Raw genomic sequence first — 12836 nt, forward strand, 5'->3', positions numbered from 1 at the left:
CATTGAATATTTTTTGGGCATATTTTGGTTTTGTTTCATTGGGAAGACGATTGCGTTTCTGTGACGATCTACACCCCAATAAACGTTGTGTTTTGATAATCACCCAGGTCTTCTTCGTTAGGTGAGGCGTCTACCAAAAAGAGTGCCAAAACTTTACACGGACTAATCACGACTCATAATACAAATTTGGGCAGACTTCCCAAAACAACGTAGCGTGAAGAATAAGAGCGCCACTGTATAAAGTATTTGGTGGCTTGAATTTGAATATATGTCTTTAACAATAAATTCCCACCGCTGGGACATACGGTTGAAAAGTTAGCCACCTAGAGACAAAGTAGTGCTAGCACAGTATTTGTACAGCTGAAATAAGAACCTTAATTTTGAATATAAGTTTAACAATCAGTGTGTCCTTCGCTAGGACGTACAGTTGGAAAACAAGCCCCCTCGGGACAAGGGGGGGTACTAGCACAGTATTTTTACAGTTAAAATAAGGACCTGAATGAAATGTACTTAATAAAAACCCACTCCCATTACCAATTACTTTGGAATTATTCATATCAAAGACTGATTTTGTTGAGAGTGAGGTAGTGGCAGTCCGCTTCCTAAACAAATTGAACCACAGCTATAATGAAAATTATACCCCCATTATTAGCACCCAAGTCTACTTGTCAATGGTGGTGCTTGGGTGGCTGGCGGGTTGAAAAAACAATGTTGACTCTGTCGTTGGCTTAACCGAACTTTCCCATTGTTTAATATACTTAGAATTTCACCTTTGCGCGCCCCTTCTCCAATGAGAGTCAAGGGTGCCAGGCATTTGGACTTTATTCAAAAAGTTGTTACAAGCAGTGCAACCATGTCACGAAATCATCATCTAACGAGGTACCCCCATTGCATGGTTACTGAGTGTATTTTATTGTTCATGCAGTAAAATGAATTATTTTTAGACAACTCACATACTATACCACTTGGACAATGAACTTGTGACTTCTGCAATAGCTCAACATCTGCATTCATTAATACTGTTGCCCAACTCAACCCGTTATTGACTCATCATGGCCACTACATTTCCCTCTTGATTCCGGCGTGTTGTCAATTACTGATACAGAATTATAGTAAAATTAATTTGATCTCCAGGCAAGGGAAAATAAAGATGTACGATTCTGCTCAAAGCACTTCAAAACCCTGCGAGATTTAGCACACGAAATTTTACTCGAAAAACCCTACAAATACAAACAAATGCAGATGTTATAACATTTTCGAACACAGGCAAAGCTTGGCTCACACAACGTCAGGGTCACAACCAGGAATACTGTCGGCACATAGCCTGCCCTGTCTTTCTCGTTTTGCAAGGGTTTATGAACCGTAGTTTCAAAAAGTCTTCATTTTGTTACAGTCAGGGATATAAGTTGCTCACTCATGGCCAGGCTGGGACAGCTCCAGGACCCAAATCTCTTAAACTATCTCTTAACAAATTTTATATAAGTTCAAGATAAGTGAAGAGAAAGTATGTACTGTTCCAGTATTAATTGGGTAGACCCTCCCATTCCACGGTCTCTGTTAGCCATACCACCCGTTGCTTGCGGACCGCTGACATTCACTCGAGGCCAAGTTTTGCAGTCAAGCTACACGGTCAATCTACACGGGTGTGGCTCGTCATCTCTGTATCCTGGCCGCTTTACTCCTGCAAGACCTCGTCAAGGGTTTAGCCCTTCAAGTCAAACTGCCTTCAAGGCAAGTCAAACGGCCACGCCCCATCGGTGAATCTGCATAAGTGATGAAATTACGTACGACCGGAGGCCGTACTACATGTGCCGCGACCAGGACCGTCAGCTGATAATATGGCCTGCAAAGTTGACATTTAATCCCAAAATAGAGATATGTTTATTTTGAGACGTGCAAAGTTTACATTTAATCGTGAAATATTTTCGTTTCCGCCTACATTCATGGCATTTCAGAGTTCACAGGGCATCCGAAACAGTACGAAATATTCTTTGCTGCAGTATATGACGCACTGGGGCTGTCGTTTGGTGGTTCCGTACGTAACGGTTTGAAAAAAAGCTTGCCATAAAGAAACCTGCAACATTTGTTTTTCTGTTAGATCCGCCGATTTTACTGTATTCTGCGAGTAGAGGAAATCTACTTAATAACATTTTTTGCTAAATCTGCTGTTCCTTTTTCTTCAGTTGTCAAATTCAGCCGAAACTAGACTAAAATGGTCACCCAGGGGAGTTAGAGTGCTGGGAAGTTTGCCTTTTTGAGTACAGTTTACACGCACACTTGCATACGTGTTAATGTTAATTCTCTGGAGAGCTCTAAAAATTGCCCATGCACCAGTTCAGTCTTGCAGGAGACGTAGGGGGTCATTGTGCGACGCTGGCAAACAAAAAGTCGAACAATGCTGTGTACCTCGGAGAGATGGGTGGAGTACGGGGGGGGACAAAGAGGAACTACATTTTTGTGCGGTGGGGTTGCTTGTGTCTCAATGGCAAATAAAATATCAAATGTTCGAGGGGGCAAACTTTTTGGGGTTAAACATTTTTTCATAACCTTAAACGGTCTTTCTGAGAGGTGAGGCTACATTTTGAGGCTTTTATTAACATGCTTTTCGAAAGGAGGGGTTATGAAATTGACGAAAATACTGCTTTTCTCTCATTTCTTTCCAAGACAAAATCTGACCTTTTGAAAATGCATGGCCCAGTTGCTCCCACATCCACCCTCACAGGCGTTAAAAACAACACATGTTGGTGTTGTCAGATGACCACACCAAAGTGTGTTACTTTCACACCGTTACTTTGTATACCTAAAAGTGTTAAAGTGCACTGGGGTGTTAAAGGTAACACCAACAGTTTTAAAATAACACCGAACATTTTAACACCGGTGGAAAGTGGTGTTATAGCGTGTCGAACGTACACCCGTTAACTTTCCTTCACGGAAAACTTTGCCGGTGACAGGGCGTCAACAAACTACAAATTTCCACAATATAATGACACATCTTCCTTTATTTTTTCCTGAAAAAACCTAACAACTAATAAAGTTGAAAAAAGTTAATCTTTCTTTACAATCCCAAATGAAATTGTGAAAGAGGAAAAATAAAAATGATGAAATTAGGCAAGAATTTAACAAACAATAAATTTTGAGTAATGACCAAACAAATGACAATGGAGATAAAATGGAACAGGTATTTTTCACTTGTTCACTTTCAAATGAAAATATGCCATTACCACTGAACGTTAAACTGAAACTATTATCGAGGCAAATTACAGCAAGGGTTGTAAAGAGAACACTTTTTGCGAACAATGATAGAATTAAGCCAAGTACCACAAGTAGACCTCATTGTAAAAATAACGTAGGTATGCTCTAAAATGAAATTAACCCAAAGGTGTATGTACTTTCATATTGAAATTGGCAGATTTTGGACTGTTAGGGTTAATGAAATATTAATTGAATAGTTTTCAGAGCAGTGTAGTAGCAAGGATTTTACTGGGGGCACAAAAGGGGCACCAGGATCTTATGGGGGGCACCAACTTTCAGTGGTGTGTTTTTGGGGGACAAGGCTTGTTCAATATCCATTCATCCGTTTTTGTTTTTTGTTTGTTTGGTTTTTTTTTGGGGGGGGCACCTATGGGGCACTAGGAATTTCTTGGGGGGGCACGTTTCCACCAGCTCCCCCCCCCTTCCCGTGGCTACGCAAACGTTTCAGAACCAGTATTTTAACCAAGTATTTTTGAAAGTGCGGTTCCTGCTCTTACTGGAAGAGTCCACTGAAATCTTTCTGAGGTGTTTACAATCAAAAAACAGACTCCGTTACGAGGGCAAAATCCGTAATTAATATTAAAATGGGCTCCTCAAATGAAATGGTAATTTTGTGAGAGATATTAAAAATTCATGAACCCTAACACACCCAAATCTTCCAATTTCAATGTGACCGTAAATACACCTAAGGGTTAATATCATTTCAGAGCATTAATTGCTAGGGTACAATTTCCTCTATTAGGATTACATACACAATTGACATATTCATAACTGTTTAATTGTAAACACCCCAGAAAGATTCAAGTGGATTCTTCTAGAGCAGGAACCACACTTTCAAAAACACTTGGTTAAAAAACAAATTCAAAATGATGCAGGCTCTGAAACGGTGGCATAGCCATGGGAGGGGGAGGGAAGCTGGTGGGAACGTGCCCCCAGTAATTCCCGGTGCCCCCCCCTTGATGAATGGATATTGAACAAGCTAACGAAAACTTTGTGCCCCCGTAAGATGCTGGTGCCCCTTTTGCGCCCCCATTAGAATCCTAACTACGCCACCGATTTGAAAACCATTTAATTAATATGTCATTAACCCTAACAGTCCAAAATCTTCAAATTTCAATATGCCTGTACATACACCTTGGGGTTAATTTCATTTTAGAGCTTAAATTGCTTGAGTTCAAATTCCTCTATTAGGATTACGTGACAAATTGACATTTTCCAAGTTGACTAACTGTGGAAAAATTGTTATAACAATTTTTCAAACACCTCGGACAGATTTAAGCGGATTCTATTAGAGCAGGAACTACATTTTCAGAAACACTTGGTTTTAAAAAAAAAATCAAAATGATGCTTTATTTTTAAAATGAGGTCAATGGTCACTGACACATATCAAATGTCATCTTGACTCTTGATTCACAAAGTTTAATTTCCACATCAGTGAAAAGAGCATGCCCTTCCTATTATTTTGATACCACATTTGCATATATTCAATAAAAATGAAAGGATGGACTTTTAAGTGACAGCTGTCCATCTTTGTTGATCTCTGCCCTGACCACATGGAGGTGCGGATTCCGCTAAAAACTCGTAAGTATTTATTATTTATCAACGTCTACAAGCACAGCAATTTTTATCAAAATCTGAAGACCTAAGGTCAAAAAGTGTGTTGGTCTGACACGAAATAACCCAAATACGAAATTGCAAACAAAATTTTATTTTGTCTTGGAAACGTATGTTATATTGTACATTATGGAAAGTTCATCCGTGATAAGTGTGTGTGCTTTTAGCTTCAAACAGTTGCTGCGACGCTTATGGCGGCCCATGGTGCACGAGGGAAGCTACAACTACTCAGAAATGCGATAAAGGAAAAAAAATGGCAGGAGAACAGAACATTTTAATAATCTGCATGAACGTCTTCAAACCGTTAAATTTTAACTAAAACAGAAAGTTGACACTGTATAATTTTGAAAATGCTATAGTCCTGAGCTCCATGGATACGAAAATAACAAAATAAAACAACTCAACCGATGTGCACTGAAATTCCAAATTATGTTTATGCTCTCAACAGTCATAGGTCAAGGGCGCGATTAATATTTGCATGCCTGTTAAAGGGCGACTGAGAAATCAGTTTTGTGAGTATGTGTAGAATCCTTGTTTGACCGAAAATCAAGTAGAATGTGTTCAGACAGTATCATTCCTTTTTCAGAAACTGGAGGAATTCCTCGGTTAAGTCGCTGCTGTAAGTTCTAAAGATTCTCCGATATAATCGTTGGTATGAGAACTGCGCAGTTCCTTGCCGCAAAGCTCATGTGCTAATCAATTAAATCAAATATTTTGGGACAAGTTGCATTCCCGAGCGCGGCTGCTTTCTCAACAGCAGATACTCGACGCAAATCGAGATCAAACCATCCTAAGTTATAATATCTGCCAACATTCTTGTAATGCGCTTCGATCCGTCGGCTGCAGTCCGTGCGCCCATCACCCTTAGGCGAGCACCAGGTGGCGAGGTGGTTGAAAGAGACACCTCTCTCTGCCAGAAATTCGAACAGCTGAAAGTTTGTGATATGTTCAAACCGTTTACAGGCAGCAGGTGGCGTACCAACGTGCCTCTTAGCAATACAATATCCCTGCAGCAACGGATTCGGAGACTTCAAGAAGTGCCTCCCTGCGTGCACCGTGACTCGAACATCTGGAGTGGTCTCATTGGGTTTGATTTCGAAACCGGGTTGAACATGTTGGGAGTTGTAAGCTTCCAGGTTGTTGTTGACGTCCAGGTGCCAATCATAGCGATCATGCTCAAAGTAGAAAGCGTAGTTCAACAAAATGTTGACGGGACTGACCCTAGCCCTCTTTACCTTCAGTTTTCTAAAGGCGTTCTCAAAGTTGGATACCTGCAAAAGAAATCTGTGTGATTGAACTTTCACGATTTCCTTTATTTTTTTCTTTTCGTTGGAATATCCACGAGTTTCAACTGCCCGAGCTATAACATCCGGCCAATTGGTATGTCTATAGCCAGAGCGCAGGGAAGGCTTGCTACGCGCCACCTATTTCACAACCACAAGCCCCCTTTGTACGCCATGATTGTCGGCGCAATTTGTGGATGGTAATCTTCATCTTTAAAATGTTGTGTCCTGCAATCGAATATTCATGCCACAGTTGGTGCTGGGTATGATCTAAAACAACATCAAATTTAATGATTGGGCAATTGTTTTTTTTTTTTTAGTGTTCATGTGCAGTTATTGCTCTTAACGCTTTCGTCTGGACTTATTTTGGTAATAAAGTTTTTCATAAGATATTGTGGTTTTTTTAAAATCATTTTTACTACAGAATGTATATAAACAAGGTATTTCATTAGATCTCATAACCACTCCTAATGAAACAGCACATTTTGCTTTTGTGAACTTAACTGTCCTGTTGTGATCAACATGTTGTTGGCTAGTCTTAGCTAAACTCGTTCAAAGACTTATAAAAATGATGTTTTGAAGTGACAAATAAAATTACAATCATTGCATGGATATCCAAAAGTACATCAACATCTTTTAAAAAAGTCCGAACGGCAAAAGTAAATTCAAAGTTAAATATTTTTTCTTTGTATTTCATGGTCACTGCGATAAGTTTTAGTTAATTGCAAAGGAAACACCACAAATATTGCTACAATATTACTGGCCCCAATAACTGGCTAAGCTGCAGGCAGTAATCGGGAATTTTTGGAATGTTTGCTATTGTTCGTCTCACCGGGAGGTGATAATCATCGAGCACTTTGATGTGCCGGAGTTGTGTAAATCACTTCAGCTACACTGCCGAAGCAGCTATTGTTTTTGTTCTGTGATTCGCAATGGTAATGTATAGGACATTTCTCAAGAGACAGCAACATACAACCCTCAAAACATCTTTCTTTTTCTACAGTTCTAACAATAAGCAGTGTTACAGGCGGTCTGCATTGGTTTTTGGAACAAAATATTGGTGTTTAAAGGAGGAAACTTGTGTGACTGCGCAATACCCATTTATACACGTCAAGGCGCCTGGTGGGTCGATAGGTGTTACAAAGTCAAAACGTGACCCGCGTCAGAAGACCTAATTTTTCGGATTCTGGAACTTCTCCAAAGTACACAAGTTGGTGTTAACAGGATTAAGAGAGACCTGCTTTAGGTCATAAAAACAGATTGAAAAAATGAAATATCCAACGGAATAGTGACGTTATGATCAGTTAATTAAGAAAAAAAATCAAATTTTTGACAATAACCCGTTTTTTGGTGTTTTCGGTGAAAATGAAAATGCTTCTGCAAAGAAAAGTCTAAAAAAAGAAAGAACATTTTCAGGTTTTTGATCACAGTTGTTTTGAGAAAATGAGATTAGATATTTTAACATCACAAATGAGTACAATTCCAAATCAGTGGGGGAACTTCATGCCCCGTTTAAGTTGATAAGCCTTGCCAAATGTCTGGCACTATTTTATTATCATAGACAGCTGTTGCCTCTTTCACGTGAATAATTTCGTCCGGTATAATAAGCTGTGTGGCAAAATACACGGAAATGATATTTGGAAAATACGCTAAAAAGAAGCTACCCGTCTATCTTCAAGTCGGAAATTAAGTTAAGTCTTTTACTTACATTCATGTGACGGAGAATGTGTTCTCTGCATTTCCTTATTGTGTCTCTCCAGATGTAAACGGGAAAATATGTCATGAAATCCGCCACCAGATTCTTTCCCATAGCAAGTTTGGTTGTTTTGTCCCAGCCATGTCTACGGGGAATGCTCCAGTCAGTGAAAGTTACAACTCGCAACTGATGGCCATTGAAGATGTTTTCACTGGTGACAGGTGTTGTAAACATTCCATCCGTGTCAATCCAAGCGATGATGGATGCGTTGATGTACAGATCCATGAAAAAACTGCTCCATAGTTGGCGGCTGTATCCCCGATCTCTCTCTATTTCCAAGATCGAGATATCGTTCGGGAGAGGCTCGTAAATGAAATCAAACTTGACGCCAAACGCGTGCTCTTGCTGACTCAGTCGAGCTGCCAACTGATGATCGGCTGCCGATTCCTTGTCTAATATCACACTGATGTGACCCAGCTTTGATGACCAGAACAACACGGCAGATCGTAGAAAGTCACAGTATAGACGCCGGATTAGTTTGGGCGCGGCTGCCATGCGTATGGTGAGCGTCAGTGTGTGTTCTTTGGTGGCGAGCAGATACGAATTATTTGAGAAAAAAATCGGATGCTTTGGCAAGGACACTCTTTCAGTAGAACTATGATTACTTGAATAACAGGGAAGAATGGCTTCGTAAATTAACGTCGAAATCGTTAAGAAAACAAGGAAAACGTAAACAAACACTAGAGGTCTTGCCATGCTTAAAATCCTGATTTAGAGATTGACTTAGCTTACTATCAAAGGGAATTTTATGCAGATTGCCTACAACAGTTGAAATTTGATGAGCCCACATCGTACAGGGAACTGTCATGACACAGGTGGTTCCGTTCGGATTTCCTCGCTCCAAATTGTTCAAAAAACAGTATTTTGTAGGGTTGGTTTTTCTTCTACAATAGTATGTGACGTCAACCTCGTTGCCATGGTGCTGAGCTGTGCACCCACGCTTTACTAATGAAACCATAGCAATACAAATATGCATATTGTTCAGGTCGATATTAAAAGCCAAGCGGGAAACAAAACTCTGGTAGACCAACCTCATTCCCATGGGTACAACGTTGCCTCGCCATGTTGGTTCCCACTGTGCCTTGCGCGATCCAGGGCTAACGACACAACCAATGAAGTCCAGGTTGCCGTTTGACTGGTTTCTGTTATTTGCATCTGCAAATGTCCTCAGGATATTAAAATTTTGTAGGGAATGGGATGGAGTTTTTTTATACAACAGTCTGATTCAGACTTGAATAGAGGTTGTAATCATGTTCAAACTTGGTGTCTCCTTTTTTAATCGCGTTTGAGGACTGGTAACATGTTGAATTGTGCTGCACAAATATGACACCGTTGATTAATCATTTATTCTAGAGCCATGGTGTGTTTATGTGTCAGTCTGTGTACGTGCGATTACTTAGTATCGCAATCAGGATCGGGTATTAGAATCCAACCATAAGCGTGCACTCTGGGCTAATGTGAAGAAAAAATGTATGTTTGCAAGCTTCAAGGAAATGAGTGGTCATTAGCTAATTGCTTTATAAAGGCAAGATGAGTTTGCCTTGCTTAGGCCTATAAACATGTGGCAAAATTGGCGATATGACCTCGGGTGCCAAAACACTTGATTAGAGAACATAAGATGAAAGTTAAAACACCGCATTGGGGGTCTAATGACCATGTGACAGTATTTGAGAGCTGATGAGGACCTGTGTGGTTAATAAAAAAACAAATTCGCTAACAATTTCATTTTTATTTGCTGTTTTATTTGTTTTATAGGGTAACCTTATCAGTTATATAACTTTTTCACAAAGGCCCTGTTTCACATGGACGTTAATTGAACTAAGACAAGTTAAAACAAGTGTCACGAACACAGCTAATACCTAAATAAAAAAACAAATAAACAAGTTAAACCAGAGGAACGTGGTTGTGAACTACCACTGAGCTGTTTCGGAACTTTCTGTTTGGTGATGAAGTCATCATGAGGTCATAACTTTAGTAATATTCTTTCATGAGGGTAACTTTGATGTTGATCAAACCTCTGATAATTGCCCAAATGGTGGCTTGAAAATGTGTACAAAGTCAAGGGCTGAAATAAATATTGAAAAATCAATACAAAATCACACGATGACGTCATCATGACGTCATTTACCTACAATAATTCTTGTATGAGGTTCTTTGTTGGCTGCCACTTTGATAACGATCAAACATCGCAAATGTCTCAAAACTGTGCCTTGAAAACGTGTACAGAGTCAATGAGCTGAAATAAATATTCATGTTATTACGGGCCTTTCTGTATCCGTATTATTATGCATGAAACAAATCATATAGGGAAACTGACAAGGTGCTAAGTTGGTGGCTCTTCCCAATTGGTATTCCAGAGACCGCAGGTTCAAGTCCCGCTCCAGTCAATTTCTTTGTTCATCTTCATAATTTATTATTATTCATGTGAAAAATATTTGTTTTTTTTTTGTAATGTAAGCAGAAGGTTGTCATTACTCTTCAACGAAATAATGACTCGGGTCCATATTGTGGTCAACCAATTTCACATTTATAATTATCCATTGAAGAGTTGGGATGGAAACAGGGAGTTAATTGCCGTGTCTCTCCTGCAGTCACTGCGATCATACACAAATTATTGATTGGACAGGCTTCACCAATGAAGCGTTAACACTGAAAAGGAATGTCATGATATATGTGCATGTAAAGAGCTCCTCGTTGCAATTTTATCCTTGAAAGCATGTTGTTAGTCGTGTGGTTTGTTCTTTGTTGAACTAAAAAGGGAAACGTTGTTGAGGGAAAAATGCCGTGAAATCTGTAATTTTACCGTTTGTTGTTGTTTTTGGGTGGTTTTAACTCAATAAATTTTCAAAATTCGGAAAAATTACGTGAAGACAGATTAATAAAAAACTGCACAACAGAAACAGATCCGGTATTTTTACTGGCGGAACATTTATTGGGGATATAACCAAATCTGTTTGAAAGTGCAGTACTTGTTAAAAAAATTTTCTTAGTGACATTCGGCAAATGTCTCTGAAGCTTCATCGTGGAATTTCAAACAATTAAACAAGGAGTAAATCCTGTTTTGAAAAAAAAAGACAAGCAATACTTGGCTTCACACCTGAAAGAGGTAACTGTTACAGGTCAACTGTACGGCACAACCAGCGGGTATTTGCCTTTACCGCCAAATTACAAATAAGCCTATTCACAAAATTGGCTTCTTGAGGTGTTGGTGAAGACCAAATCTTCTATAATATTAAATGCTCAAATCGAAAAGGAGATTTTCACGATTTGACTGCCAATAAGTACGAGACTTCTGGGCCAAGTAGAATTCATCTAAATTCGACATCCAGCGTTTTGATTCGTTACTGTATGTTCAAGGAAAAAATAAGTAGATAAATGAAATGAAATACCATGAAATAAAATATAATAAAATGTCACGACATGACTTGAAATGAAAAGAAACGTACTTTTTTTTGGTTCCTCGAGAATTTTCAGGAGTCCGTGCGCCTGAATGTTTGGTTAACACCGCATAACTTTTGGATTCTTCCCTCACCACGCCTTACTTAGCTATACTTAAGTCCTAACTGAAATATCCTAAATTAATATAGTTTTTTTCGGAGCTTGTCTTCGAAAGAACAAACTCTGAGTCCAGGGGAGTGAGTATGGAGAATGAATCAGACCCGGCACGCTGCACGCACAATTAAACAATCAAGGGCTGCATTATGCGCATGTATGTTTCCTGCGCAGGCCAGTTTGCGCGCGAAAATGTCACATTTCCTTCGGGTCCACCACCATTGCTGCACGTAGAAAAAATAAGCTTACGGTTACTTGCTGGAAAGTCGTAATAAATCTGCTGTTCCTGAGCCTAGTGACGGCTAGTCGTTTCTTAGGATGCCGCAAAGGAGAGGGAAGAAGCGGAGAGCGCCAGAGGCCTCCGGGAGACCGTCAACGACGAAAATTTCCGTCATGAGTGGGGCTGGTAGCTCGGCAGCTCCGCGACACACTCGCGCTCAGGCGCGTGCAATTCAGACACTTCTCGGCCCTCAAGTTCTTGCGGACAGCAGCGGGGTTGCACAGCGCCCTCCTTCGGTGAGACAACAGCCGCCGGTCTCATGCTCTGGAAACGCTTGCGTTCAGCAACTGCAACCTTCGACTGGATCGACTTTGACGGCGAGTTTGACAGATACCGGCACAGTTGGACCTTCGAATCCGATGCCAGCATCCTCCACGGCGGGCGGTATCGCGAGCGCTAATACGGGCGGTCTTGACACTTCGCCCCCAGTTGTGTGTGTCCCCTCGACCGTGCCGGCGACGGCTACAGTCCCCGGCCCAGCCGCACCCGATGTCAGTTCGCTGCCATGCCAGCCGAGTGGCTTTGCAACCCAGGCAGCGGGGTCTACGGAACACAGGCAGAGGGCAGCAGAAGGTCGGGCAGCACAGCAGCAGGGTTTTCCAGCCATTCCGGCAGGGGGACTTAACCTCCGTGCACCGGGTGAGTCCACCAGCATCCCACTCTCTTTGGGTGGGGCTCCTGTTCAGAATGTGTCAGTAGATAACAACAGCCTGGTAGGGGTGTGCTTGGGTAGCCCCAATGTCTCATTAGGGCCTGGGGCATGTGAGGGCCCTCTGGTTTCTGTTTGCGATCCCCTGGGAACCACTGTGCCTTCCAACGTCAGAGAAAAAATAGTCAAAAGTGAGTTCGTTGAATTAGATCTATTGCTGGAGCGTCATGTCCCCCCTTCCCTATCCAGTTACACTCTAAGCCTGGATAACTCGGGGCAATAGTGGTTACAAGATGGGAAAAAAAAGACCACAAATCACTTCCATATTAGGCTGGACAGACGCATTTCTAGTGTACTCCTCCATCTTTGTTAGTGCTCATCCGGGGAGGGCATTGGAACTCCTCAAGTACAGCAGCTGCTTGCAAAGGACCACACAAGCCCGGTGGGCAA

The 12836-nt window shown here is 41.0% G+C and overlaps 1 protein-coding gene across 1 annotated transcript; it reads right to left on the reverse strand.

Annotated features, from left to right (window-relative positions):
• Nucleotides 1-2002: 2002 nt before the first annotated feature.
• On the reverse strand, nucleotides 2003-8915 carry LOC110990650 (uncharacterized). The gene is made up of 2 exons (XM_022255727.2): nucleotides 7858-8915; nucleotides 2003-6137 (listed from the first exon to the last, which is right to left on the reverse strand). Exons 1-2 carry the CDS (start codon nucleotides 8599-8601, stop codon nucleotides 5559-5561), a joined length of 1323 nt encoding a protein of 440 aa, XP_022111419.1. The 5' UTR covers nucleotides 8602-8915; the 3' UTR covers nucleotides 2003-5558.
• Between the last annotated feature and the right edge of the window lie 3921 nt (nucleotides 8916-12836).

This window comes from Acanthaster planci, linkage group LG16, assembly GCF_054643075.1.
Source record: "Acanthaster planci isolate LZ-2023a linkage group LG16, COTS_SCS, whole genome shotgun sequence".
Classification (NCBI taxonomy): domain Eukaryota; kingdom Metazoa; phylum Echinodermata; class Asteroidea; order Valvatida; family Acanthasteridae; genus Acanthaster; species Acanthaster planci.

Excerpts from the sequence above, each read along its gene's own strand:
- LOC110990650 (XM_022255727.2), bottom strand. The coding sequence starts at position 8,601 with ATGGCAAGACCTCTAGTGTTTGTTTACGTTTTCCTTGTTTTCTTAACG. Across the intron at positions 6,138-7,857 it reads ACATTCTCCGTCACATGAAT|GTATCCAACTTTGAGAACGC; the intron begins GTAAGTAAAAGA and ends TTTCTTTTGCAG.